Here is a 22294-nt window from a genome sequence, read left to right on the forward strand (position 1 = left end):
TTGCTGGTGACCAGCACACAAGGGGTGGTGGGAGGAGGAGAGCCCTACCTGCACCGAGTTCTCCCGACGGTTGCTGGAGACATCTCCAGGGTTGTCTCTGGCCACGGCTGTCAGTGTGTAGCGATCCTTCTTTTCCCGGTCCAGGGCTGACAGGATGTAGATGTCACCCTGCAGCACACAGAGACCTTCAGGTGGACCTCGTCTGGAAGAGCTGGTACTCAAGAAGGGGCAGAAGGTGAGGTGTGGGAGCAAGGCACAATCTGGGACCATTTCAGCCTCCCCTCTCTTTCCCTGCTCTGTTCCAGCCTTGGTTGGCTCCTTACCGTGTTGGGATTTATACCAAACTTGCCCTCTCCATCGCTCAGGCTGTACTGGATGAGAGCAAACTGCCCGGAATCTGCATCGGTGGCCATGACCCTCACGATGACCGTACCCAATGGCACATCCTCAAAGACAGCTTTCTGCAACAAAGGGAGCAAGCAGGACTGGTTCATCCTGTGCTGTTTCAGTGGGCAGTAACCAAGGGCACAGGGTGGCACCCAGGGCTGGGCACAGCCAGACCCCCAATAAGGTTCTGGCACAGAGCGCATGGCAGGGTTGACTACCTTCAAATGGTTCAAGCACAGGCAGAGGGAAGAGAAGGTGTCCCTGGAGAACCCCCAGCTCTGTGCCTGTCCTCACCAGGCAGGTACTGCCCAGCCCCACAGAGAGAGTGTATTTAACAGCCCAGTTCACCTGGTAGGATGGTTGACTGAAAACAGGGTTGTTGTCATTGATGTCCACGATCTGGAGGTACACGGGGATCTCAGCCGATCTGCGGGGAGAGCCATTGTCGGAGGCTCGGATGGTGAAGTTCAGCCACTGCACCTCCTCATAGTCCACTGTCCTGTTGGCCACAACCTTCCCTAGAGGATGGCAGACCCTGAAATGAGAAACCTGCCCCAGGTCACCAACCTGCCCCAGATACCCACCTCCCCAGGCCACCAACCTGCCGATGGGTCTTCCAGACAGGCGTAACCTTCTGGAGAGAGGTTCAGCAGCTCATAGGTGATCTGCCCATTGGCACCTTTGTCTGGGTCCACCGCTGAGATGGAGATGAGTGTGGTGCCCTGCGTGGCTCCCTCCAGGATCCTCTCAGTGAAATAGGTGACCCCGAAGGGGCGGAAGCGGGGTGTGTTGTCATTGACGTCCAAGACGTTGACTGTCAGCTTGGCTGTGGCCATGGTAGAGACCACAGGGGGAGAGAAGAGAAGGAGAACAAGTGACAGATGAGAAGGAAGGTTGGGAAGAAGGAGGGCTGTAAAGACACAATTGTGAAACTCCAGGAGAGCCAACTGGTGCTAGTTCATCACAAAAAATTGCAATATTCCCCAAAGCCACTATGCCTGGAGCATGCTACGGGTGTCCCTATGCCGCTGTGGGACACCTACTCCTGTTCTTTGTGTGTCTTCTCACACAGGAGCCTGAATTTACCCATAGCAGGGTGGCAAGATATGATAGGAATGGTAATGAAGAAATGAGTGTAAGGTTATGGGCACACAGCCCTTTTCACACACACTGTAGCCCTGGGATGTCTGGGACATTCTCTAAAGCTCAGGGGAGAACCTGAACCTGATGGGAGCTGGTCTAGGACTGGTCCCACTGGAAATGCTGCTGGTCAGGATGGAGAGGAACGTGGGAGAGCTGCTGATTATCCAGAAGCTGCAGTGGTGCCTGGGAAGGGCTGTGCCAGTCCCTGTCCCCACACTGCCTGGGCAGAGCCCACCCTTACCGTTGGGCACGCTGACTGAGCGGTCGATGACTTCGCTGGCATTGTCATGGACAGAGATGGTGACCTCGTAGGTGGCCACTAGTTCACGGTTGAGGGGAGTTTTGATCTTCACAGCTCCTGTGAACCCCAAAATACGGATGTCACAGGCTGCCCCCTTCGAGGACCCTGGGCAGGGCCGTGTGTACCAGCCAACTGCTGCACCCTGTGCCATGCTTGTTCTTCTGCCTCTCCAAAGGCTGACTGAGGAAAACACTCAAGAGCTATAGGAAGAAACAACTGTTCTCCCCCCGCTCTCCATCTCCTGCCTTCCTGCCTGTTCCACACAGCCTCAGCTGGGTAAGGGTTCTGGTTGTGCATCCAAGAGGGGTCTGGAAGCTGCTGTTGCTGTTCCCTTGCACAACCCCATCCACCTGAGCTCAGCATCTCTAATAACCTTGTCCTGTATACTTTCCAACAAGGGCCTTTTTCTTTCCTGGATCAGCTTTCTGCTTCCAAAAGAGATGCAGAGAGCTCCTGGCCCTCCTTCCCCAAAGGAGCCCACCACCTACCCCAGAGTGCCTGCCTTGCTCCCCCAGTGAGGGTGCTTGGGTCCAGTCTGCCAAGGCTGAGCAGCCCCTGGCCCGCAACAGAGGCCATCTCTGCCAATGGAGATGGGTGAGATGGAGGGAGATGACGGGTGGCACGGAGAGAGAAATGAGCACAGACACAGAGACAAACCTGGCAGGCTGAGAGCCAGAGAAGAAAGCAAAGGTAAGTCAGTCAGACAGGTAAGAGAAGACAGGGCAGGGTGAGACAGGGCAGCTGGAGGAGGACAGTGGGGAGGCAGGAAAGGAGCATCACCTCCCTATACCTTGGTCACCTACCTCCAGGCAGAGAAGAAGCAGAAGCAGAAATGAGGAGAGGGGTCCACACGGCCTGTGCCACCCTTCCTGCTCTCCTACCTGTCCTAAAATCCACAGTGAACGCTCCTTGCTGTTCGGGCACCAGCGCATCCGTGTCATCGCGGGCCACGATCCCCAGCAAGTAGTACTCCAGGCGAGGGTGGAGGTCCCTGTCAATGGCGGTCACCTCGGCCACCACGGTGCCAGGGGGAGCCGACTCGGGGATGCTGACAGTCTGGATGGGGTTGATGAACTCGGGCCGGCAGTCATTGATGTCGTCGATGACGATGCTGATGGTGGCGGTGCCCGAGAGTGCCGGGGTGCCCTGGTCCACGGCCACCACCGTCAGCCGGTAGGCATCGCGCTCCTCCCGGTCGATGGTGATGTTGGCCACGCGGATCACCCCTGTGGTGGCATCAATCAGGAACCTGTCCTGGCCACCACCCTCAATACGGTAATCCAGCTGCTGGTTGAGGCCACTGTCAGCATCTGTGGCTGTCACCTGGAGGACGGAGAAGCCTGGAAAGGTGGGACACAGCCCTCTCAAGCGAGGGTTGGACGGCAGCAGTAACAAGCCCTCGGTCCCAAGGCAAATACCATGAAGCAACATGGGCAGCCTCAATTCCCAGATTTTCCCTTTGACCCCATCCTGGTCAACTGTGTCATTGGGAGCTGGATCTTCACAGTCCCAAGGGGACACCCAGGTCACCCCATTTCCCACTCTCACATCCAGTCCTGACCTGGGGGGCTGTTCTCCAACAGCCGTGCCGTGATGGATGCCGGCTGGAAGATAGGGCGGTTGTCATTGTCATCCAGGATGGTCACTGCCAGGCTGGCAGTGCTATTCAGCCCTCCCACATCACAAGCCACCAGCGTGAACTCCAGATGAGGGTCCAGCAAAGCCTCTCGGTCTATTGCACCACCAGGCTTCACCGAAACCACACCTGGAGAAGGAGAAAAGCCTGGTGGCAGAACACATCGAGACCTGGTGGCCCTGAGCTGGAGACAGAGCAGCTGAGCAACCCCACCTGTCTTGTTGTTGATAACAAAGAGGTTCAGGGATGCCTTCAGGAGCTGGTAGGTCACCACGGCATTGCTGCCCTGGTCAGCATCCAGAGCTAGGATGGGTCCATTGAGCATTGTGACCGGTGTCCCTGGATGAGATGACAAAAGCATTAGGGAGGGTGGCAGTCCCCTGTGGGGCCTCCCGTTCCCCTCCCACCCTGGTGACACATGAGGGACAGCAATGAATGGATGGAGGAGGTGACAGAGTGGGGCCTTGCGGGGTACGAGGCACTGGGGGGTGGCTGCTGCAGCCTTGCAGACGGACTCGCGAGGCCCAGGAGAGGTGGTGGGACATCCAGCTAAAAGCAAACAGACACATCCATCAGATGGGTGGCACCGGCATCCTGCCACCGAGGGTGTCACCTGGAGACACCCAAACCCTTTTCTTGAGATGTTGCTCAATGGCAGGACGGGATACCTAAGGTCTTGGAGCAGGGAGCAATTTAAATGGCAGGAAGGCAAACAAAATAAAAAGAATAGTGTTTTTAGCTCTTTGTGTGGGAAATGTCTACCTGACCAAGCTGGATGTTTTTAAAAATCTCTAAGCCCGGAGCAAGGCAGTTCCAGGTGATGGAGAGATGGCAGTCCCTCCTCTTCAGGGATATTGGGCAGGTGGGTGCCCTCAAGGCTGCCCCCAGGGCTCCACACAGCCCACGGGCACCTGTTGCAGCTGAGCAATTCCCAAATGGGGCCGATTTCTGTCCTGTGCCAGGAATGATTTCCACAAGCAGCATGGACCAAAGCTACAGTCTCCTTAAGGCTGATCAAGGCACAAACTCCTCAAACTCAGTGTCCCTGTCCCACTGAACTGCAGCCCTGTCCTGCTCAACGTCCTGTCTCCTTCACCATGGCCAGGAAACACCTCCCCTCATCCAGCCCTGAAGGCAGCCTCCAGGAGCCACATAAGGGAGTGAAGAGAGACCTACCAGGGGGTGAATTCTCCATCACCTCAGCCTGGTAGGAGCTCTGGGTGAAGAGGGGGCGGTTGTCGTTCTCATCTGCTATGGAAATGACCAGCAGGTCAAAATCCTAAAGGAAAATTGGGACAAGAGGGTGATGACCATAATGTCCTTTCCTTGAGCTCACCTTCCCCCTCTCCCATCTCTAGTCAAAGCTGCATTCCCTGGACCACCCTTGAAGGTGTGCAGGGACCCTCACCCTGAGGCAGTCAGCCAAAGGATGCTCCACTATCACTGTGGTTGTCCAGCTCCCCAGCCCAACATTGTCCCACCTTCCATGACATCCACTGCTGTTGCATGGAGTCAACAAATGACTTTGGGCTTGCCCTAGACCCTACTGAGCCTGTTCTCTGCTGGGGATGGGGCTGAAGCCCCCTCCTTGTGATCCCCAGGTCCCTTCCGGGGACGGGGTTGCTATCGGAAACACTGTGGGTAAAGGCACTGCTTGTTTTTGGCCATGGCAGGAACCCCCTTTTCCACCTGCCCTCCTGTCTGCACCACTGGAGGTCCCGGCAGTGTCCGTAATTACCCGCCTGGCATTGCGTATGTTCTCGGGGTTGTCCTTCACCGTGATGGTCAGCCTGTACTCGGCCACCCGCTCCCTGTCCAGCGGGTGGTTCACGTACACAGTGCCACTCTACCAGGAAAAACAAGGGAGAAAACACCACATGGGATGTGAGGAATGCTTCCCCTAGGGCATCTCCTGCCAGGGCAAGGATGCCAGACAGCACACCTGCGTTCCCACCCTCCTTATCCCAGCATCCCACCCCCCAGGCCGTACGGTGCTGTTGATGTAGAAGGCATTCTCTGTGTTCCCTGCTGTTATGTCGAAGGTCAGGAGGGCGTTGGGGCCCTGGTCCGCGTCCCGGGCAAGGACACGGGTGACAAAGCTGGAGACAGCGGCGTTCTCACTGAGGGTGAGGTTCATTGGAAGGTTCAGGAGCACAGGGTCGTTGTCATTGATGTCCAGCACACGGACACCCACAAGGATCTGCCAGGGGAACAAGCAGGGCAGGCATGTGGCACTTATTTACACCCCTCCCATCCTTTCCTCGCACTCCCCAGGCAAGAGGTGGGCTTTCCCACTCAGCCCAGTATGGAAAGGCCTAGGGACAAGGAGAAGGAGGTGGAGGAGAGGAGAATGAAGCCAGAGACCAGAGGGAAGGAACTGAGCATGGGGGACGGCAGGTCACAGCCCCCCGCGCCAGCCTGGGGGACTCACCGTGGAGCTGAGGGGAGGCACTCCCCGGTCCCGGGCGGCGATGGTGAGGTTGTAGAAGGGGATGTTCTCACGATCCAGCTCGGCATCCTTCCGCACTCGCAGCTCTCCTTCCACCGGGGAGATGACAAATTCCCCTGCCGGAGACAGCAGGGCCCTGGCTCTCACTGTGCCTTGGCTCCCCAAGGGAGTGGCTTGTCTGGGAGCTAGGGCACCGTGCCAGGTCTGGAGACAAACTCATGTCCTGTTACTGCAGATATAGGAGGATTGTGACAGCTGGGGACTGTGCTGGATGCACCCCCAGGAACCAGAAGGAGCAGGGGATGGAGTGAGTGGCCAATTAAGAGGTGTCTGTCCTCGTTTTCTGGGCCTTTCTGGAAGATGCCAACAGCCCCTCCATGCCCTGGGATGGCATGGACACAGCATAGACCCCCCACGAGCTGAAGGGCCTCGTCCTGCTTGTTCTGGCAAAGCTTTGCAGTGGGGTCAGCTGGGAGATGTGATCGGGCTCTGCCTTCCAGATTCCCACCACCCCCTTCACAGGGGGACGGCCAGATGTTCCCACGGTTAGGGATGGCCCCCGCTCCTCTGCCATCTGCACCAGGGTGCTGGTGGAGCTGTGAGTGCTGGTGAGCAACTTGGTCCCCAAACACCCTTCAAACCCCACAGGGACTCAGGGACAGGGCTCAGTTTCTCTTTCTGTGCTTTGGTTTTTTTGCCTTTTTGATTTCTTTTTGCCTTTATTGTTTAGCAGATTTCCCCCTTCCCTCCACAAGTCCCAGCCGCCCCCTGTCCAGGCATGAACAGGTTAAGTTTCCTGTTGCTCAAAACAGGATTTCCTGGTGTCGACAGGCTGAGCAGGAAGGGAGGATGGCTTTTCTAAAGCGCTTCCTCCTTGCGCTCCTGCAAGCCAGGCTCTTCCATGGGGCGGCCAGTGGGAGAGGCAATGCCCTGTGTCCCCACTCACCGAGGGGGTCCCCGGCAATGATGCTGTATTCCACTTGTCCACTGGGTCCTGAGTCCCCGTCATGGGCCAGGAAAGTCCAGACACGAGGGCCGGGCTGCCCCTCGGTGACATCGAAGGGACCCTCGTAGGGCCGTGGGAAGGTGGGACAGTTGTCGTTGATGTCATTGAGGTTCACCAGCACCTGAGGTCAGGGTGAGAAGGATGAGAGTTGTGAGAGGAGAGGGATGGAAGGGGAAGACCACCCCGCTGGCCATGAGCATGGGAAGCCATGGATGGGTGACATTGGCAAAATACCTCCTGTATTTCTAGCTTTTCTGGGTTCACCAGACATCCAACTCACAGCTCAGAGATTCAAACTCGGTTATTCCTGACCACAGCCATCCTACAGCCACACTACAGAGCTCCAGCTGCACACTGCTAAACCCCTGAGCCATACACCATGGTGGGGAACTCAGTGCAAAAAGCCCACTGTCCTCCACATTCATGTCCAAGCAGGACAGACAAAACCACAGACATGAGTTAGGAGACACCTGATCTCTGCAGCACCTGCACACTTGCTCACTCCTTTTCCTCCAACAAATAATTCCTAATGCTGAGCAAACTTCAAAAAATTGGCATGTTGCATCCTTGTTCCAACAAAACCACTGCCACCAATGGTGGTACTGATGGTTTTGAGAAGGACACTGGAAATGAGGAATTTTCTGACCTCCTGGCTTAAAGAATAGTGAAATCCATGAGATGGGCATTTGTTGCTGGTTAAATCTAATCTTTACAGAGAGTTTATCCAAATTTCTGTTTCCTAGCAGTAGAGAAAACAAACACTGGCACGTCTTATCAGGATGATGGACTTGCCATCACTGGGGATCTCAAATAATCCCTCAACCTCCTCCTAAAAGCTGTGTTTTCATACATTGCTGGCACAAACTCCTTGGGCAGTGGAGGGAGGGTGTTTCCTATCTTTTCTGGCTTTGGTGCTTGTTGCTGAAGGGGTTTCCAAGTTCATGTCTCTGCTTGAGCCAAGTGCAGGGGAAGCTCTGCCTTCACCTGCAGCACATGGCAGCTGCTGCCTTCGCTGCCTGCAGTTGAACCCCGGGTCTGTCCTGGGCCGGGAAGTCATCACCAGTAGTATCAGATGCCCAAATCTGAAGGCTTCACCTTTTCCCAAGCATGAGTCCCACTGCCAGGCTTGTGAGGACAGATTTATCCATAGAAATCTCCCACACTGGTAATCCCACTTTCCTTCAGTTTTTCTTTTTTTTCCCCTTCACACACAAGAACTTATCTCCTTTTGGGGGATTACAGAACCTGTGGCTCAATATCAGGGTGAGGTACAATGGTCCACGGCAACCGAGACAGAAGATTTAACCCATCCCTGACACCTGCAGACCACCAAATCAATCTCGGCATGTGGCACAATTTATCAAGTCACAAAAATAATCAGTGTACTCAATTTCTGCAAAATATTTTCTTTGGAGCTGCTCGCCTGCCCTCCCCAGTCTTTGAGCAGTGCACTAAGTTCAGGTCAATGAGGCCCAGGGAGAAGAGAAAGAGCTTTAAATAACCTCCTTACAAGAAGGGAAAAAGGAATTTTAAAAGCACATAAATAACCACAGAAGATAAAGATTAAGCTGAAATTAATGCTATAGCAATGCTTTACTACCTGCTGTCCCTTCAAGCAAGAAGAACCGAGGCCATCTCAAGAAAACATAATGCAACTTAAAAGGAGTTCCAGGAATTTCTCTATGTCTTTGCAGGACCTAACAACTGGGCTGATTAACCCGTAAGTGTCCATTGTGCATGACCCTGTTTTGAAACCCCCCTGAGGGAGCAAAGTGACAGCAACTGGGCAAACCGGCCACAGCTGGGAAAAGCAACTGGTGACCACTGGGAAGGAGATGTGAAACTGCTCACAGAGCAAGAACTCCTTGACCCTAAAAAGGCCACAGTGTCGCAACCCCCCCATCAGCTCCTTACTGTGGTGGTCGACGTCAGCCGGCGCGAGACAATGGGGCACTGGTCGGTGGCGGTGACGATCAAGGTGTAGCGCCCGTGGCTGATCTCGTAGTCCAGCTCCTTCATCGTGCGGATCTCCCCCTGCAAGGACAGGGGAGAGCAGCTGGGAGTGAAGGGAGCAGGACAGGGACACGTCTGGAATGGGGCCGGTATCTGTACTGACCGTGGTGTTGTCAATGTGGAAGGTACCCAAGATGTTGCCTTCGGTGATGCCATAGGCCACCGTGCCATTGGGTCCCTCATCCTGATCCAGGGCGTGCACAGTGACCAGGGTGGCGTTGAGTGTGGAGGGACCTTCATCGAGGGTCACCTCGTACAGCTGCTGCCGGAAGGTGGGAGCACTGTCGTTCTCATCCAGGATGGTGACATACACCGTGGTGGTGGCCTGTGGGACATGGGACATCACGTTAGACACTGTGGAGGCATTTGCTGGGCAGTCTCTGGAGCTGGCTGGGGAAGGCTGGATCTGTCAAGGCCAATGACCAACACAGGCTCAACAGTGCCAAGAGACAAAAACAGAGTGCAGGGTTCCAAATGAAATGAGCCGCGGCAGCAAACACACTTCCAGGTAACGGCTGGGTACAGAGATAAACGTACTGAGATTAAATCACACCCTTGTTCCCAAGCAAATCATGTCTCTATGGGGTCCCTCCTCTTTTCACAGTTTACTATTGCTGGCAACACCAGGGAGCAGCCCATGGCACAGGGAAAACCAGAGGCTGAACCCCACTGTGCCTCCCTGCCTTTGGAGGAGGCACGTGTGAGTCCTTGCCTAGCCACTGGGAACACTGTGGCTGCTATTAACAAGTGTGGCAATATGGATGGAAAATACCTGGAGATGACGCTGCCACAGCTCAGGGGAGGAACAAAACCGAGCACCTTGGACAACTGGACTGACCTCCCACAGTCCCACCATCTCCCTGCTCACCACAATGTCACTGCTGGTCAGGCTCAGCCAGATCTGAGCCTCTTCCAGCTGTCCCTGGCTCTGCACAGGCACCTGGATGTCCTGGCTGTCTTCTGCAGGTGTCACCCCACCTGGGGATGGGGAGGTGACAATGGCACAGCACTCTGCCTAAGGGCTCAGCACAGACGTGGGGGCTTGGGACAATAAACCATTTTCTTGGAGTCTCTGGACTTCATCCTACACCTTCCCCAAGCAACACACTTCTTCCAGCCAGCCAAGGGTTACATTTTTGGCAGGAGCATCACAGCCTTGTTTGCTGTAAAACCACAATGCCACACGGTAATTAGGTACTTTTCAATTTCCCTGCACGCTCCAGATTCAGAGCAGGCAAGCAGCAAAGTTTCCTGTGGTTTGCAAAAACTCCCCGTGTCTGCGGGCTCCACTTTCCAGGGAACGCTGACTGGAAATGAGGCAGCTCTCAGCTGCAGCCAGAGATTTTGTTGATGCCTTAGGAATTTGAAGAGAAGCTCCCAGAGGAGTTATGTGTCAGACCATGGGGCTGCTTTGCTATTTCAGGGCAGAGTGTAAATGGGCTGTGGGAGGAGATGTTTTGCTCCCATTTTTTGGGGGAAAGCTCCGTTTCCTTTTCCAAGCCAGCATTGTTCTGAGTTACGCTTCCCTGTACCTGCCTCCCGTTCATCCCAGGAGAGGTTCTGCCTCCTTAATCCTCACAAACACGGGAAAAACAGTCCTTGCAAGTAAAGTAATTACAACCAGGCCCAAGGAATCAGCTCCTGCTGGGAAAGGGATGGAGACCAGCACCCGCAAGTCCCTTGGCACGGCGAGCATCCCGCTAAGCACCCCAAAAATGCAGGCAGGAGGACCAGCTGGTTCTACGTGAGGCTGTAAGGGAAGAAACCCAGCAAACGCAACCACTGCCCGAAGAGGTGGGGTCCGAAGTGATTCCCACCCGCGGGTGCTCCCGCCCGCAGCTCCCTGCAGCCTCTCACCTCCGGGGGGTGCTCGCCGTTCTCTCCAGCGCTGCGCGACATCGCAATGAAATTTCCTGTGTGTGCAAGTCCGGCTGTCGCTGCGGGGCTGCTCAGAGCGTGCAGTGGCTCCGCAGAGGCCACCTCTCCGCGGTCACCCCGCCACCATGGGGGCAGCGTCCCCCCGAACCGGGCTGCTCCTGGCTGCCCTCTGCCTGCTCGCTTCCCACGGTAAGCTCCAGGTCGCTTTCCTCTCCTCCCTGAGCGGAGAAACTCTCCTCACTGGGGCACCGTGTTCGCCTGCCCGGGGCTGTGTCGCGGCACAAGGAATTAGGGGTGTTTGGGGCGTTATTTATTCTCTTCCCCTGTGATTCTGGTGTGTGGGGGATCAAGCCAGTGTTTCACACGGTGCTAGTTGTGCTGGGGTAAAGGGACCACAGGGGAACTGCTGTTCTAAAACTCTGAGACTGTTTTTTTCTTTCTTCCTCTGCTTTGATCTAACATGCGTGGAAGGAAAGCAGCCCCCTGTCCCCGCCAGCCTCCCGCTGGAGACCCCCGGCTGGAAAAGCTGCTCCGTTCCCGCACGGCACTTTTCCCTGGCACTGCGGGGGTCCCCGGCTGTGCCACGGCGAGAAGATCCTTCCAACAGCCCTGGGGGAGCGGAGAGAGGGGATTTGTGCGAGCGGGGCTGGGATGCCCTCTCTAAGGATGCTGCGCTCCGCCGGGATGTGCCTGGCAGCTTCTCCGGGTGGGCAACCAGCCGTGGCCAGGGCCACTGTGAGTGGCTGCCGAGTTCCCCTTCCTCGGAGTGAGCGCTTCCCAGTGCTGGAAGCTCGCTGGCTGCTTATCAGGGGGATGCTTTGGGAGGGGGCTGCTTCGGGAGGGGGCTGCTTCATGCCTGACTCCGCACCAGCCCTGGCAGGCAGCGTTTCCGTTCGGGGCTCCGGGGCCAGGCGGTGAAACAGGGGCGGTGGCATTAAAACCGCGGTTCGGCTCTGGACGACTCAGAAAAGGAAGCTGGGACGGACCATGATCCCTCCCTGCCCTGCGCAGGCAGAAGGTGGGCATCGGGCTTGGCTTCACCCTCTCTCCCGGGACAAAGTGACTGCCTCCATGATTTCTGCCAGCGCATCTCCAGGAAGAAAAGATGCCCAAAGATGCCCCACTGCAATGGGGCCGGAGGTCCCTTCTCTCCTATGGGACAGCAAGGCTGGTGTGGATTGAACCACGTTTTGCTTCTCCTCTGAGTCTCGGCATCAGGGAGCAATTCCCAGCATCTCTACTGGGATTTCAGTTATTTCATTTATGCATCTGGGGTGCTGGGACTGAACTTCAGGCCTTCTGCAATGCAACAAGCTTGGATGCTGATGTTCAACGTGAGACTGGTGCCAGAGGAACCAAGCTTTGTGCAACCCTGTGCCTGCCAAAACTTTCTGAAGCCCTGGCTAATTTTGGCAGGGACTGATGGAGAAGTAGCCCTTGGAGACATCCAGCTTGGGGATGCTGGCAGCAAGGTGGATGAGGAAGTGGCTCCTCTTCACCCAAAGGATGGCAGCTCAGCTGGGCTTTCCAAAATCACATCCCAGGTGCTGTCCCTGGGCCAGGGCTGTGCTGGAAGACGAGCAAGGCAGGACCCTTCCAGTGGGAGCAGCGGCTCCCAGCTGCTCCCTCCACTGCCGGGATGATGGGTACCCCCACTGCTGGAAAGCCATTTGGCTCCTGGGGTGCAGGAGATGAGGGCTATTAACATGTCTCAGGCATCTTCAGCAAGTTTTTCGCTCCTCTTTCTCTTGTGCTTGAAGTACTCCTGCAGAGCTGTGGATGGCCCTGCACATCTCACCTGGATGATAACGCTGAAGCATAATGACAGCACAGTGATGATGGGGCTTGTGGCACTTTGATGTGAGCCTGTTACAAGAACTCCCAGAAGAGGAAAAAAGCAGAGCTCCTTGCTCCACCTCTATCCAGCAGCCCCTCCTCTGCAACAGGTGAGCCCCTCCAAAGGCTCCATCCCCTGCTCCCTGCTGACTTCCTTGGAGTGGAAAGAGGTGGCCTGATGTGGAAGCCATTTCTGTCAAGCACAGGAGTGCAGATCAAACATCTGCTTGCTAGGGTGAGGGACTAAACTTAAGAGAAGCAGCCAGCAGAGGCTTTTGGACACTGACCCAGAATTCGGTGTAAATCCTGATTTATTTAAGCTGCTGGTCGGCGAAGTAGCACAGGTTTCTGCACTTTCTTGTGTTTCTGTTTTGTCTGAAAGCAGAGTTCCCAGGTGTCAAGAGAGGCAGTGATGCCAGCGCTGGGATGTACCGACACTGCACTGGGCTCTGCGCCACACTGATGCAACACCACTGGCTGAAGTTACTGAGGTGCCAAAGAGGAAAAGGGGCACTTTTGGCACCTGCTTGAGACCTCCTCTGTCTTGACCAGATGGTGACAAGACAACAGCTCTCAGCTCAGCCCTCAACTGGTCCAACCAGCTGGAGATGTGCAGAGATGGGCATCTGGCTTTATTCTGGCATTTGCCAGCAGCTCTGACTTCAAAGGGAAGTCCTTCAGTTGGGGTGTGGATGGAGCCAAGCCTGGGCTGTGGGCATTGAAGAAACCCAGGAGATTAGGATCCATGGGCTTTAGTATAAAGACACCACCAGAAGATGTTTCCTCTGGGCTCCATCTGGCATTCAGCATGCATTTGAAGCCTCGGTAATCTTGGGGAGGGAGCACCAGCTGCCCTGGCACTGCTCTGGGTTGTACCGTGCCTTGCCAGCTGCTTTCTCCTCCAATCAATGGCTTTTGAGAGCCTTCCCCCGCTCCAGAGAAGGAAGGGAAGCCTGTACTGCCAAAGGCTGCACACATGTTAACCTCTGCCCCTCCCCGAAAGCGTGGGCTGTGCTGACTTTCCATCCAGACGGTTCCCATCAAGCTCCGGAGGTGGAGGCTGGATGGTGTAGCAAGGCAGAGCTTTGCAAACTGCGCGGGGATGAGTGGGACGGCCCTACTTCTTTTGAGGGGGGTGCATGGAAAACAAAAGACTCCTGAAGACACTTTTGGAAGGTGTTGGAAGTGTGGCTTCCTCCAATAGAGCCCTGGCTTCCCTTCCTCTGGCTCCCAGGAGACCCCCGATGTGAATGGGGCACTTCCCCTTGCAGCAGGTATTGAGAAACACATCTGAGGTGCCTTTTGTGTTCAGTGCTTTGGCAAGGAGGTGGGGGATCTACTCTGCTGCCTGCAGAACCCATGCAGGCTGGCCATGCATCCTGGCCCCAGCAGCACCCAAGGAGAGGAAGAAGCCAGGGCTCGAAAACAAGACTGAAAGAGGCAGTGCTGAGCTCAGGCCCTGCAAACCTATGCCGCAGAGCAGCTCCGGGGACGTGCTGCTGCACGTGCTGTGGGGAGCAGGAAGCAATTAGCTGGAGTGGTCAGGCAAAGGTCACGCCATCCCTGACTCTGGGGACTCCTTGGCACTGTGGGCTCCAGAGCAGGGAGTGCAATGGGGCAGATCTCCTTCCCAAAGCCTCCCTCTCCCTGCAGAGCACCCTCAGGCAGGGACTCAGGGGCTTCATGGCTGCTCTTGCACCATCATGTAAGAGACAGAGATAACCACGAGGGGTGCAAGGCACGTTTTTGGTTTCACTCTCTCCAGCAGAGCCCCGTGCCAGGGAGGTGACACAGTGACTCTACTCCCGGGAGGAGGATGCTCTCCGGGTGGCCCAGCAATGGGGAGCCTCTGGCCCGGCTGCATGCTTGCGGGCAGCCACATCACTCCGTGCCTGTGATTGACACCCTCTTGATACAGCAAGTGAAAAACCTCAAAGTGAAACGTGGCGGAGCTAATGGCACAACAGGATGTTACCAAAATAAAAAAGCATCTTGTCCTTACAACATCTTCTCTGCTGCAAACCAGCCCCAGAAACCTCTTTTCCACAGTAATTTAAAGTAAATAAACCCAGAATCTGCTTTTTCTCCAGCTTTTGAAGTGACGTTTGCACTTCGGCAAAAATGAAGGAGTGGCAGGGCCAGAGCACCAAAACCTCTCCTGTCTTTGCACTTTTCCCTCCCCTCAGGCACAGCTCCCCTCACCCACCAGTGCCCCTCACCCGTGTGCTGGGAAAAGACCAGCAATGCTGCTGTGTGCCCCTTGCTCCCACTTCTGCCAGGGCTCCTGTCCACATTCCAGAATTTCTTTCTGAAAATTGTTTTCATTTCCAGCAGCTCCTAACTGTCAGCATCAGCCAGTTCCCCCTTCTCCTCCCCGGGGGCTGAAGAACAAGGAGGGTGGGACCTGCTCCCTGCCTCATCTGTGGGAGAAGGGGGGGGGCACTGCTCCTCCTAGAACTTTTCTGTTTGTTTTTGCTCCTTTTATTTTTTTGCAGCTGCCTCAGCAGTGCTTGTGTTTCCTCCTTCCTCATGAAGGAGGAAACAGAACCTGCTACCTTGCTTCTCCTCATCCTCTGCATGCTTTGCCTCCCTGCCCCACACCTCTGCTGGCCCCAGAGAAGCTTCTGCCTCCCTGCTGCTGATATTTAAAGCATGTCTCTCCTCCAGAGTTGATTTCTAGGGTGAAGTTGTGCTCCCAGCCCCGCTACAGAACCCTGGAATGATTTGGGTTAGAAGGGACATAAAGACCGTCTAGTTTCAACACCTTCCACTAGAGCAGGTTGTTCAGAGCACCATCCAAGCTGGCCTTGTACACTTCCAGGAATGGGGCAGCCACAGTTTTTCAGGGCACCCTGTGCCAGGGCCTCACCACCCTTTGCCGACATCGGTGGTGGGTTTGCAGTGCTTGTTTGGGGAGTTTTGCTACAAACTCAGGGTAAACATAGGCTCTGACTCAGTGCCTTCTCCCCGGCAGGAGGGGCAGCAGCTTTCCTGATCACCACCCCGTACTCGCTCTGCGTCTGCCCCGAGGGCCAGAACGTCACCCTGACCTGCCGGATCAGCGGCCCCCTGGCCGAGCGCCACGACCTGCTGTACAAAACCTGGTACTTCAGCAGCACGGGGGACCAGAGCTGCTCCGACAAGCGGCACATCCGCAACGTCACCGAGAAGGAGCTGCACCACGACCTCAGCAGGCACCACGAACTGCCGGGCAACAGCTCCCAAAAATCCCCCCTCAGGCGGCAAAGCAGCCACCACGGTGTGGAGTTTGTCCCTGACCACCACGGCGCCTTCCACATCGTGGTGATGAACCTGACGCTGCAGGACAGTGGGAATTACTGCTGTTACGCCGTGGAGCTCAGGCGGGAAGGTCACAGCAAGCCCCACACCAGGCAGGTGGCTCACGGCTTCGTGGAGCTGCAGATCCAGCAAGGTGAGGGGGACAAGGGGAGCCCCTGCCAGCCCTGCATCCATGGCAGGGCAAAGTGCCAGAGAAAGGGTGGTGGGGGATGCAGCACTGGGGCTGGGGAGGCAGCGTGTGCTGATGCTGGAAGTGCAGGGCATGTTCCAGAAGGCAAAGAGCAGCAGATGTTGAAGGTTTGGATTGGAGCTAGAGAGCAATGAAACATTAAAAAAAAAAAAAAGAAAAAGCTTAGCAACTCAAGGGGCTGGAATGCAATAAAATCCATGGTACATAGTTTCACTGATCTTCATCAACCTTTTACTGGCAGAGAGGAAAACAAGCCTCAACTTAAAAGGAGCTGGCTGGTGGTGCAAGCCTGAGTGAGGGCTCACAGATAACCTTGGGACAGCAGCCCAGTGGGAGAGGCATGAGGGAGGGGAAGGCGTCTCCTGGCCTTGATTTGCAGCATTAGATAGCTTTTCTTTTAAAAAAAACTATAAAAAAATAGAGGCTGCATGGCCAGGGATGGGCCCTGCTGCCATGGGGAAAAGGGGCTTGCAGCAGGGATCTCAGTGAACACTTCCCAGGATTAAACTCCTGCTTTGGGGTGCTCTGGGATGATATTCTCAATACCAGGGAGAAAAGGCAAGGACATCGAGCAGGTTGGGAGTTCTGTGGGACCTGAGGGAACCCCCCAAGGTGTAAGACGCTTTTCTGTTCTCTTCTGCAGGCAAAGGGGAACTTCAAAACTGCACATTTCATACTGCCACCAGCAAAGGTAAAGGGAAAAAACCCTCTTTCCAATGTCCTGCTCACCATCCTGGCCCAAGCATTCCCTAGGGATCACAGCAAACACACCAGTGTCCAGATGCAACCTCACAGACAGGTGTTGGGAGGGTGGTTTCCAGTGCTGTTCCAACAGGGTGTGCATCACAGGTGCCTCCTCAGGCTAAGGAGAGCCTTCTTCAGCCCATCACCTGGACATGACTGTCCTGAAGCCCATGGAGATCATTCACCCTGTTGTTCTAAAGCACCTGAACTCCGTCCCAAAACAGAGTCAGGGAATTAGCGGCCGCTGCCACGAGAAGATGGGAAGGGACAGAAAGATAAAGAGTTGCAGGCACCTCTTGCTACACCCCAAGCCTAGGCCACCTCTGCCTCGAGCAGGGGAAACCCAAATCTTGCTTGAGTGCTCAGACAATGTGGGGCTCCCCCAGAGCTGTGTCTAGACATGGAGATGCCCACACTTCACTTTGCAGCTGGTTTCTTGCTGGGTCGCTCTGTCTACCCCCCTTTGCTGGCTGCTAAATGGGCAGATTTGGCTAAAATTATTTTGCAGCTTGCCCAGACAAGGGAAACAGTTCCTGGTCCCCATGAGCTGTGCTTCCTGTCCCTAACCCTCAGTCTCAAGTGCTGGGACACCCTGCCCTGTCAGGAAAAAAGGAGAAAAAAAGCCCCCTCCTAAAATGCAGACACATGGGGCAAGAAGCTGCTTCCTCAGATGTGCAGGAGAGGAGCTGAACCTGCCCTTGATTTAAGAAGCTCTCAACCTCACCATGAGCCATCCCACAGGGACCTTGATGGCCATAGATGTGCCTGCAGACTGCCAGCCTTTCTGGGAGCCTCTGTGGGTGACATTCTCCAGGGACACATTAATCAGCAGAGGCTGTGGGTACCAAGCCCTTTGATGCCCGAGCACCTGGAGGCTGGCAGTGGGTCAGAGTCAGTGCTCCAAAGTTGCTGGGAGCCTTTATCAGGGCTTCTCTCCTCATATTTAGAAGACCAAAGACCTTGGGATGTCCTGCAGCAATGAAGGACTTTGGTCTAGGTTCTAAAAGGATGCCTCAGAGCTTATCTCCACAGCTGGCAGTGCACCCCAGTGTGAATCCCGTGTGTGTGGGAGCCACATGCATCGTCTCTGAGGCAACATGGGGCTGCCCTGTGCTGGACTTGATCTTTAAGGTCTCTTCCGTCCTAAACAATCCTGTGATTTTGGCTTGGGGAAGCCAAGGAAAGGGAAGGTGAACGGAGGGTTCATCTCTGCCCTCTTCTGTTGCAGATATCACGGCTGCCACACTGGCCACAGGCACCTGCATCGTGGGCATCCTCTGCCTGCCCCTCATCCTGCTCCTCATTTACAAGCAGCGACAAGCTGTCAGCAGCAGACGTATGTACCAGGACACCCACCTCATCTCCTGGCCTGTACTAGCCTTGCAAGGCTGGGATGGGATGTGCCCCACTAGGATCAGCTGCTTCAGCTGCCCTAAGTCCCATGGGTGTGCTGTAAGGTGGCCCCCAAAGACAGGTCCCTGCCAGGTGCTTCCTAGAGAGCTGTCCTGGGAAGGACCAGGCATGCCTGCAGGCTGCTGGTGAGGAGTGTGGGATATGAGGGGACACCAGCAGCGTGCTGGAGGCACTGAGACTGTGAAGATGCTCCCTGCTGAACCCTTCCCTCCACATCCACTGTGAGAGCCATCTCATTTACTCATCTCTCCCTTCACTGCACACCTGAAGTAGAAGCTTTGCCTTCTAAGTGATTGAAAAGCATTTTTAGCACTTTTTCTCCCCCTCATCTTTAAAAAGACCCCTGACATGTCCATGGCCACAGAACTGCAGCAAGCCAGGTCTCCCCTCCGCTGCCCCAGCTCTGGAATATCAGGCTGTGCTGAGGCATAGCAGGCTGACAGCTCCTGCCCATGCTTGGCTCCCAGAGACTTCGGTAATTAAGCGGAAAGGGGCACCACCTTAACTGGCAGAGCCATTTCATCAGCCCTTGGGCAAGCGGGGGCCCTGCGGTTTCCCTCTCCCAGCCTGGTGGGCAGCTGTGCGGCTCTGAGGAAACCTTTGGAGAAGTGGTTTTTGCAGCAGCAGCAGGCACAGTGCCAGCCACAAGAATGGGAACTGTGCTTTCGACAGCCATCCCCTTCACGCACCCATTTAGCAGTGGCTGGGCTGCAGCTCCCACCTCCATTGCAAAGAATCACCTGGAGGCTGCTTCACCCCAGAGGGGAGTCAAAATCCAGGGCGGGGTTGCCTCTCAGTTACCATGGACCAGGTTATTTCCACAAAGCACTTTTCTTTGGCACAGTTTGGGCCAAAATTCGAGCACCTCAGCTCAGGGTGATTGCCATACAGGTGTCCAGCAGAGCCCAGTAACACTCCATTACTGTTACTGGGCTGTGGGATCTGCTGCGGCTAAGGGCATGAGGGAATACCTACCACGGTGCTGCTCAGCCAAACGCAGGGGCAGCCAAGTGCCCAGTGGTGTTTTGCAGAGCCCCAGGAGGGTGCCACAGGTGGGTGGTGGGTGCATCCAGGCACGAGTGGGCCCAGACTGCAGCCTGGGTGCTGCAGCTGCACCTCACTTCACCCCATGCCTGCAGAAGTATCTCTTCCCCTTCTTTGGAGGGTAAGAGACACTCAATGGTCTCTTGAGTGAGAGACCACAATTGGTCTCAATGTGGGAGGAAGCTGGGCTGGGGAGTGAACAAGGTGGGAGAGGGCAGGGATGCAGAGAAGGAGGTTTGGGAGCGAAGCAGAGAGCTGAAGAAGTGGATGAGGAAGGGAGGAATGCAGAGAGAGAGGAGGAAGTGCAGGTGGATAAGACACCAGAACACAGCACTGGGCCTGACGCTAGGCCTTGTGCTGCCGGCACTCACCCCAAACGTTTTGTCTTTGGCAGGTGCCCATGAGCTTGTCAGGATGGATAGGTAAGGAAACACACGTGCTCCCAGCTGCCCCTGCCTCCTCACCTGCTCTCTCTGCCTGCATCTCAGACCCTACAAGGGTCTTGCCCTTTCCTCCTTCCCTTTAAAGCTGGCACATATCCTCAGCCCGGCAGAGCGAAAGGGGTGCTGGTGTCACCCATGCCCTGAGTCCTTTCCCTTTCTGGGAAATCGCTTTTTCTCTTCCCTCTCTCCAAGTCGGAAGTGCCTCCTTCTGTTTTGCCTGTGTCAAGGGCCTGCATCTCCCTGCACCCCCGGAGAGCCTGAAACCACTTTGGCTGAACTTTCCCTGCTGCACTGGGCTCCCTGTTTGCTCTCAGCTGAGGTGCCACCACCTGAACCTGCTCCCCGCCCTGCTTGGCTGTTCCCAGTGCTCAGCCAAACCCCTGGGGATAAAAAAAGGCTCCTGAGATAAAAGTGCAAATGCCTCTCCTGTCCCACAGCAGCGCCCAGGGCATTGAAAACCCCGTGTTCGAGGCGGTGCCGTCGGCGAGTGTGGAGCCCCGGCCCCGGCCCCAGCTCTCCTATGTGGCCAGCAGGCTGCCCTCTGAGTCCGGCCGGCATCTGCTCTCGGAGCCCAACACCCCCCTGTCACCCCCTGGTCCCGGGGACTGCTTCTTCCCGACCCTGGGTGAGTGATGGGCAATGCTGAGCCCCTGTGAGACCGCAGGAGAGGTGGGGAGGAAAGGGGAAGGTGAGGGGTTAAATATCAGTGACACACTTTGTGTTGTGTGGGACATCAAGTCCCATGGCTTAAAAGAGGAGAAGGACCTAAACTCTCTGTTTTCCATGCAAAAGTAGCGTTTGGCCACTTCCTGAAATAATATCCCTTCAGCTGTAGGCTGGACTAATACCCCTGGTCTGCCCTTTTCCAGATCCTGTTCCCGACTCACCAAATTCCTTGAAAGCCTAAAGACCCCAGAGGAAGCCACATCCTGCAGACCACACCATGCTCACCAAGACAATACACCCCAGAGGGTGGCAGGGCCAGGGGCAGCAAAGCCTTAAGAAATGAAGCTGTGTGCAGGATCCCTGCCCTTGTCTCCCATCCTGCCACTGCCCTGGGACTGGAAGTGAACCTCTCTTCCTCGGATTTCAATTTTTAACTACCTGTTTCCTTGGATAAGTGCATGGCTCTGTACTGCTCACATTTTACAGACTAGCTGAAAAGTTGAGGATGTGGAGATGGAAGGATGTTGTGCACCTGCAGACTTCCCTGAGGATTAACTTATTGCCAGGGTTTAAGCTCTGCAACATCAACACATTTCTGGATCCTTGACTGAACATCCTCTCTGGGAGTGGATGGTAAAATATTTTATTCAGCATGGAACAAAACAGGATCACCAGCCAACCTTGTACTACCTTTCTCTTTGCAAAACAGGAAGGGGAGAGGCTCCCTGCTGCCACCAGAGCCTTCTTTCCTTACCAGCCTTTTAAAATGGCCATGGACTTGTGATGCTGCTGCCTTTTCAGCAGGACACATGTTGGGAGGAGCCTTATTTCTGCTGCAGTTTTATCCTTGGCTTGGGATCAGGGCACTTTATCTTTCTGTTTGTTTCACTATCAGTGCTGATTAAAAGGAAAAAAGGATGTTTATGGTTTTAGTTTGTTTTTTGGTTTTTTTTAAATGCCTGTCATTTAGGAAGTTCATCTGGAGGATTTTGGAGGATGTTCCTGTGAGGTGGCCAAGAACTCCTGTGGAGAGGTGGAGGCACAGGGGGCACAGTGGGAAATGCTACAGATGGCTTCTCCTGGCCCTCCTGGGGCCAGCACAGCCAGAGCAGCCAGCGCTGGGGCCACTGTGAGAGGACTCTCTGATGCCCTGGGGGACGTGGGTGCTCTTGCAGCATCTGAACACAGCACCTGGCATTGCTTATCCAAAAGAAGCTACAGCTCCAGCGTGACTCAGCCCCAGTGATGATATCAAAACTTGTGGCAGACGCTGTTACTCATTGTTTTGGGTTTTTTTCTTGTTTCTCTTTTTGTTGTAAAGTGGGCAAAAAAATGGCCACGAGACAAACATAAACATTTGTCATAGCAAAACAGTGAGCAGTGTCAGACCTGAGCTTTAGCTGTACCAGGCAGCGCGGCCAGACAGAGCATCCCCGGCAGCACATGAATTTCCACACGGCATGGCTGGATGAAACAGCATTTGCCTCTGGAATGGGGTGGGGACGCCCTGGGCTGCTGCAGGGTATTTTTAATCCAGTGCTGGCTTTAGCAGGAGCAACCTCAAGGTGGTTCAGGGATGAAGGAGAAGCCAGCACCCACACCCCCATGTACCACAGCTGTAACTTCCTGAGCGCAGGACTCGTGCTTTATTGCCATCCATGGCTCAGCCCCTTCCCGGCTTTGCTGGGGAATCTCACCCGGTGCCTCCAGCACTTCCTTCTCCCTGTCCCAGCAGCTCCAGCTGGAAAGGCACGCCAGGGTTTTTCCTGCCTGCAGGTCTTAACGGCTTTGAAACCCTGTCCAAGTCCCTCTGTTCCCTAACAAATGCACTGTTTGAGGACAGAA

General features: G+C 55.2%; 2 protein-coding genes across 14 annotated transcripts in view; one reads left to right on the forward strand and one right to left on the reverse strand.

Moving 5' to 3' along the window:
- CDH23 (cadherin related 23) overlaps positions 1-22294 on the reverse strand; it is a 182306-nt gene that overhangs the window by 8463 nt on the left and 151549 nt on the right. For 6 of the 12 annotated variants that reach the window (XM_048310984.1, XM_048310985.1, XM_048310987.1 and 3 more), the window contains 15 exons: positions 9039-9260; positions 8837-8956; positions 6863-7043; positions 5899-6032; positions 5458-5667; positions 5206-5313; positions 4644-4746; positions 3681-4016; positions 3393-3596; positions 2713-3171; positions 1772-1888; positions 989-1213; positions 736-905; positions 324-461; positions 49-168 (listed from right to left, as the gene is read on the reverse strand). In XM_048310984.1, coding sequence (XP_048166941.1) covers positions 49-168; positions 324-461; positions 736-905; positions 989-1213; positions 1772-1888; positions 2713-3171; positions 3393-3596; positions 3681-4016; positions 4644-4746; positions 5206-5313; positions 5458-5667; positions 5899-6032; positions 6863-7043; positions 8837-8956; positions 9039-9260 — 2847 coding nt within the window. Of the gene's footprint in view, positions 1-48; positions 212-323; positions 462-735; positions 906-988; positions 1214-1771; positions 1889-2712; positions 3172-3392; positions 3597-3680; positions 4017-4643; positions 4747-5205; positions 5314-5457; positions 5668-5898; positions 6033-6862; positions 7044-8836; positions 8957-9038; positions 9261-10792; positions 10872-22294 lie in introns of those variants that run through there. The other 6 variants (XM_048310997.1, XM_048310988.1, XM_048310994.1 and 3 more) reach the window with 5 other exon arrangements.
- VSIR (V-set immunoregulatory receptor) lies at positions 10919-21367 on the forward strand. 2 transcript variants are annotated; one of them, XM_048311012.1, is made up of 7 exons: positions 10919-11002; positions 15624-16082; positions 16783-16830; positions 18112-18219; positions 19735-19762; positions 20221-20408; positions 20653-21367. In XM_048311012.1, exons 1-7 carry the CDS (start codon positions 10939-10941, stop codon positions 20688-20690), a joined length of 933 nt encoding a protein of 310 aa, XP_048166969.1. In that variant the 5' UTR covers positions 10919-10938; the 3' UTR covers positions 20691-21367. The 2 variants fall into 2 exon arrangements, with proteins under 2 accessions (XP_048166969.1, XP_048166970.1); XM_048311013.1 differs by having other exon boundaries at positions 20224-20408.

This window comes from Corvus hawaiiensis, chromosome 8 (assembly GCF_020740725.1).
Source record: "Corvus hawaiiensis isolate bCorHaw1 chromosome 8, bCorHaw1.pri.cur, whole genome shotgun sequence".
In the NCBI taxonomy this organism is placed as follows: domain Eukaryota; kingdom Metazoa; phylum Chordata; class Aves; order Passeriformes; family Corvidae; genus Corvus; species Corvus hawaiiensis.

Excerpts from the sequence above, each read along its gene's own strand:
- VSIR (XM_048311012.1), top strand. The coding sequence starts at position 10,939 with ATGGGGGCAGCGTCCCCCCGAACCGGGCTGCTCCTGGCTGCCCTCTGC. Across the intron at positions 16,831-18,111 it reads TCATACTGCCACCAGCAAAG|ATATCACGGCTGCCACACTG; the intron begins GTAAAGGGAAAA and ends CTTCTGTTGCAG. Across the intron at positions 20,409-20,652 it reads CTGCTTCTTCCCGACCCTGG|ATCCTGTTCCCGACTCACCA; the intron begins GTGAGTGATGGG and ends GCCCTTTTCCAG.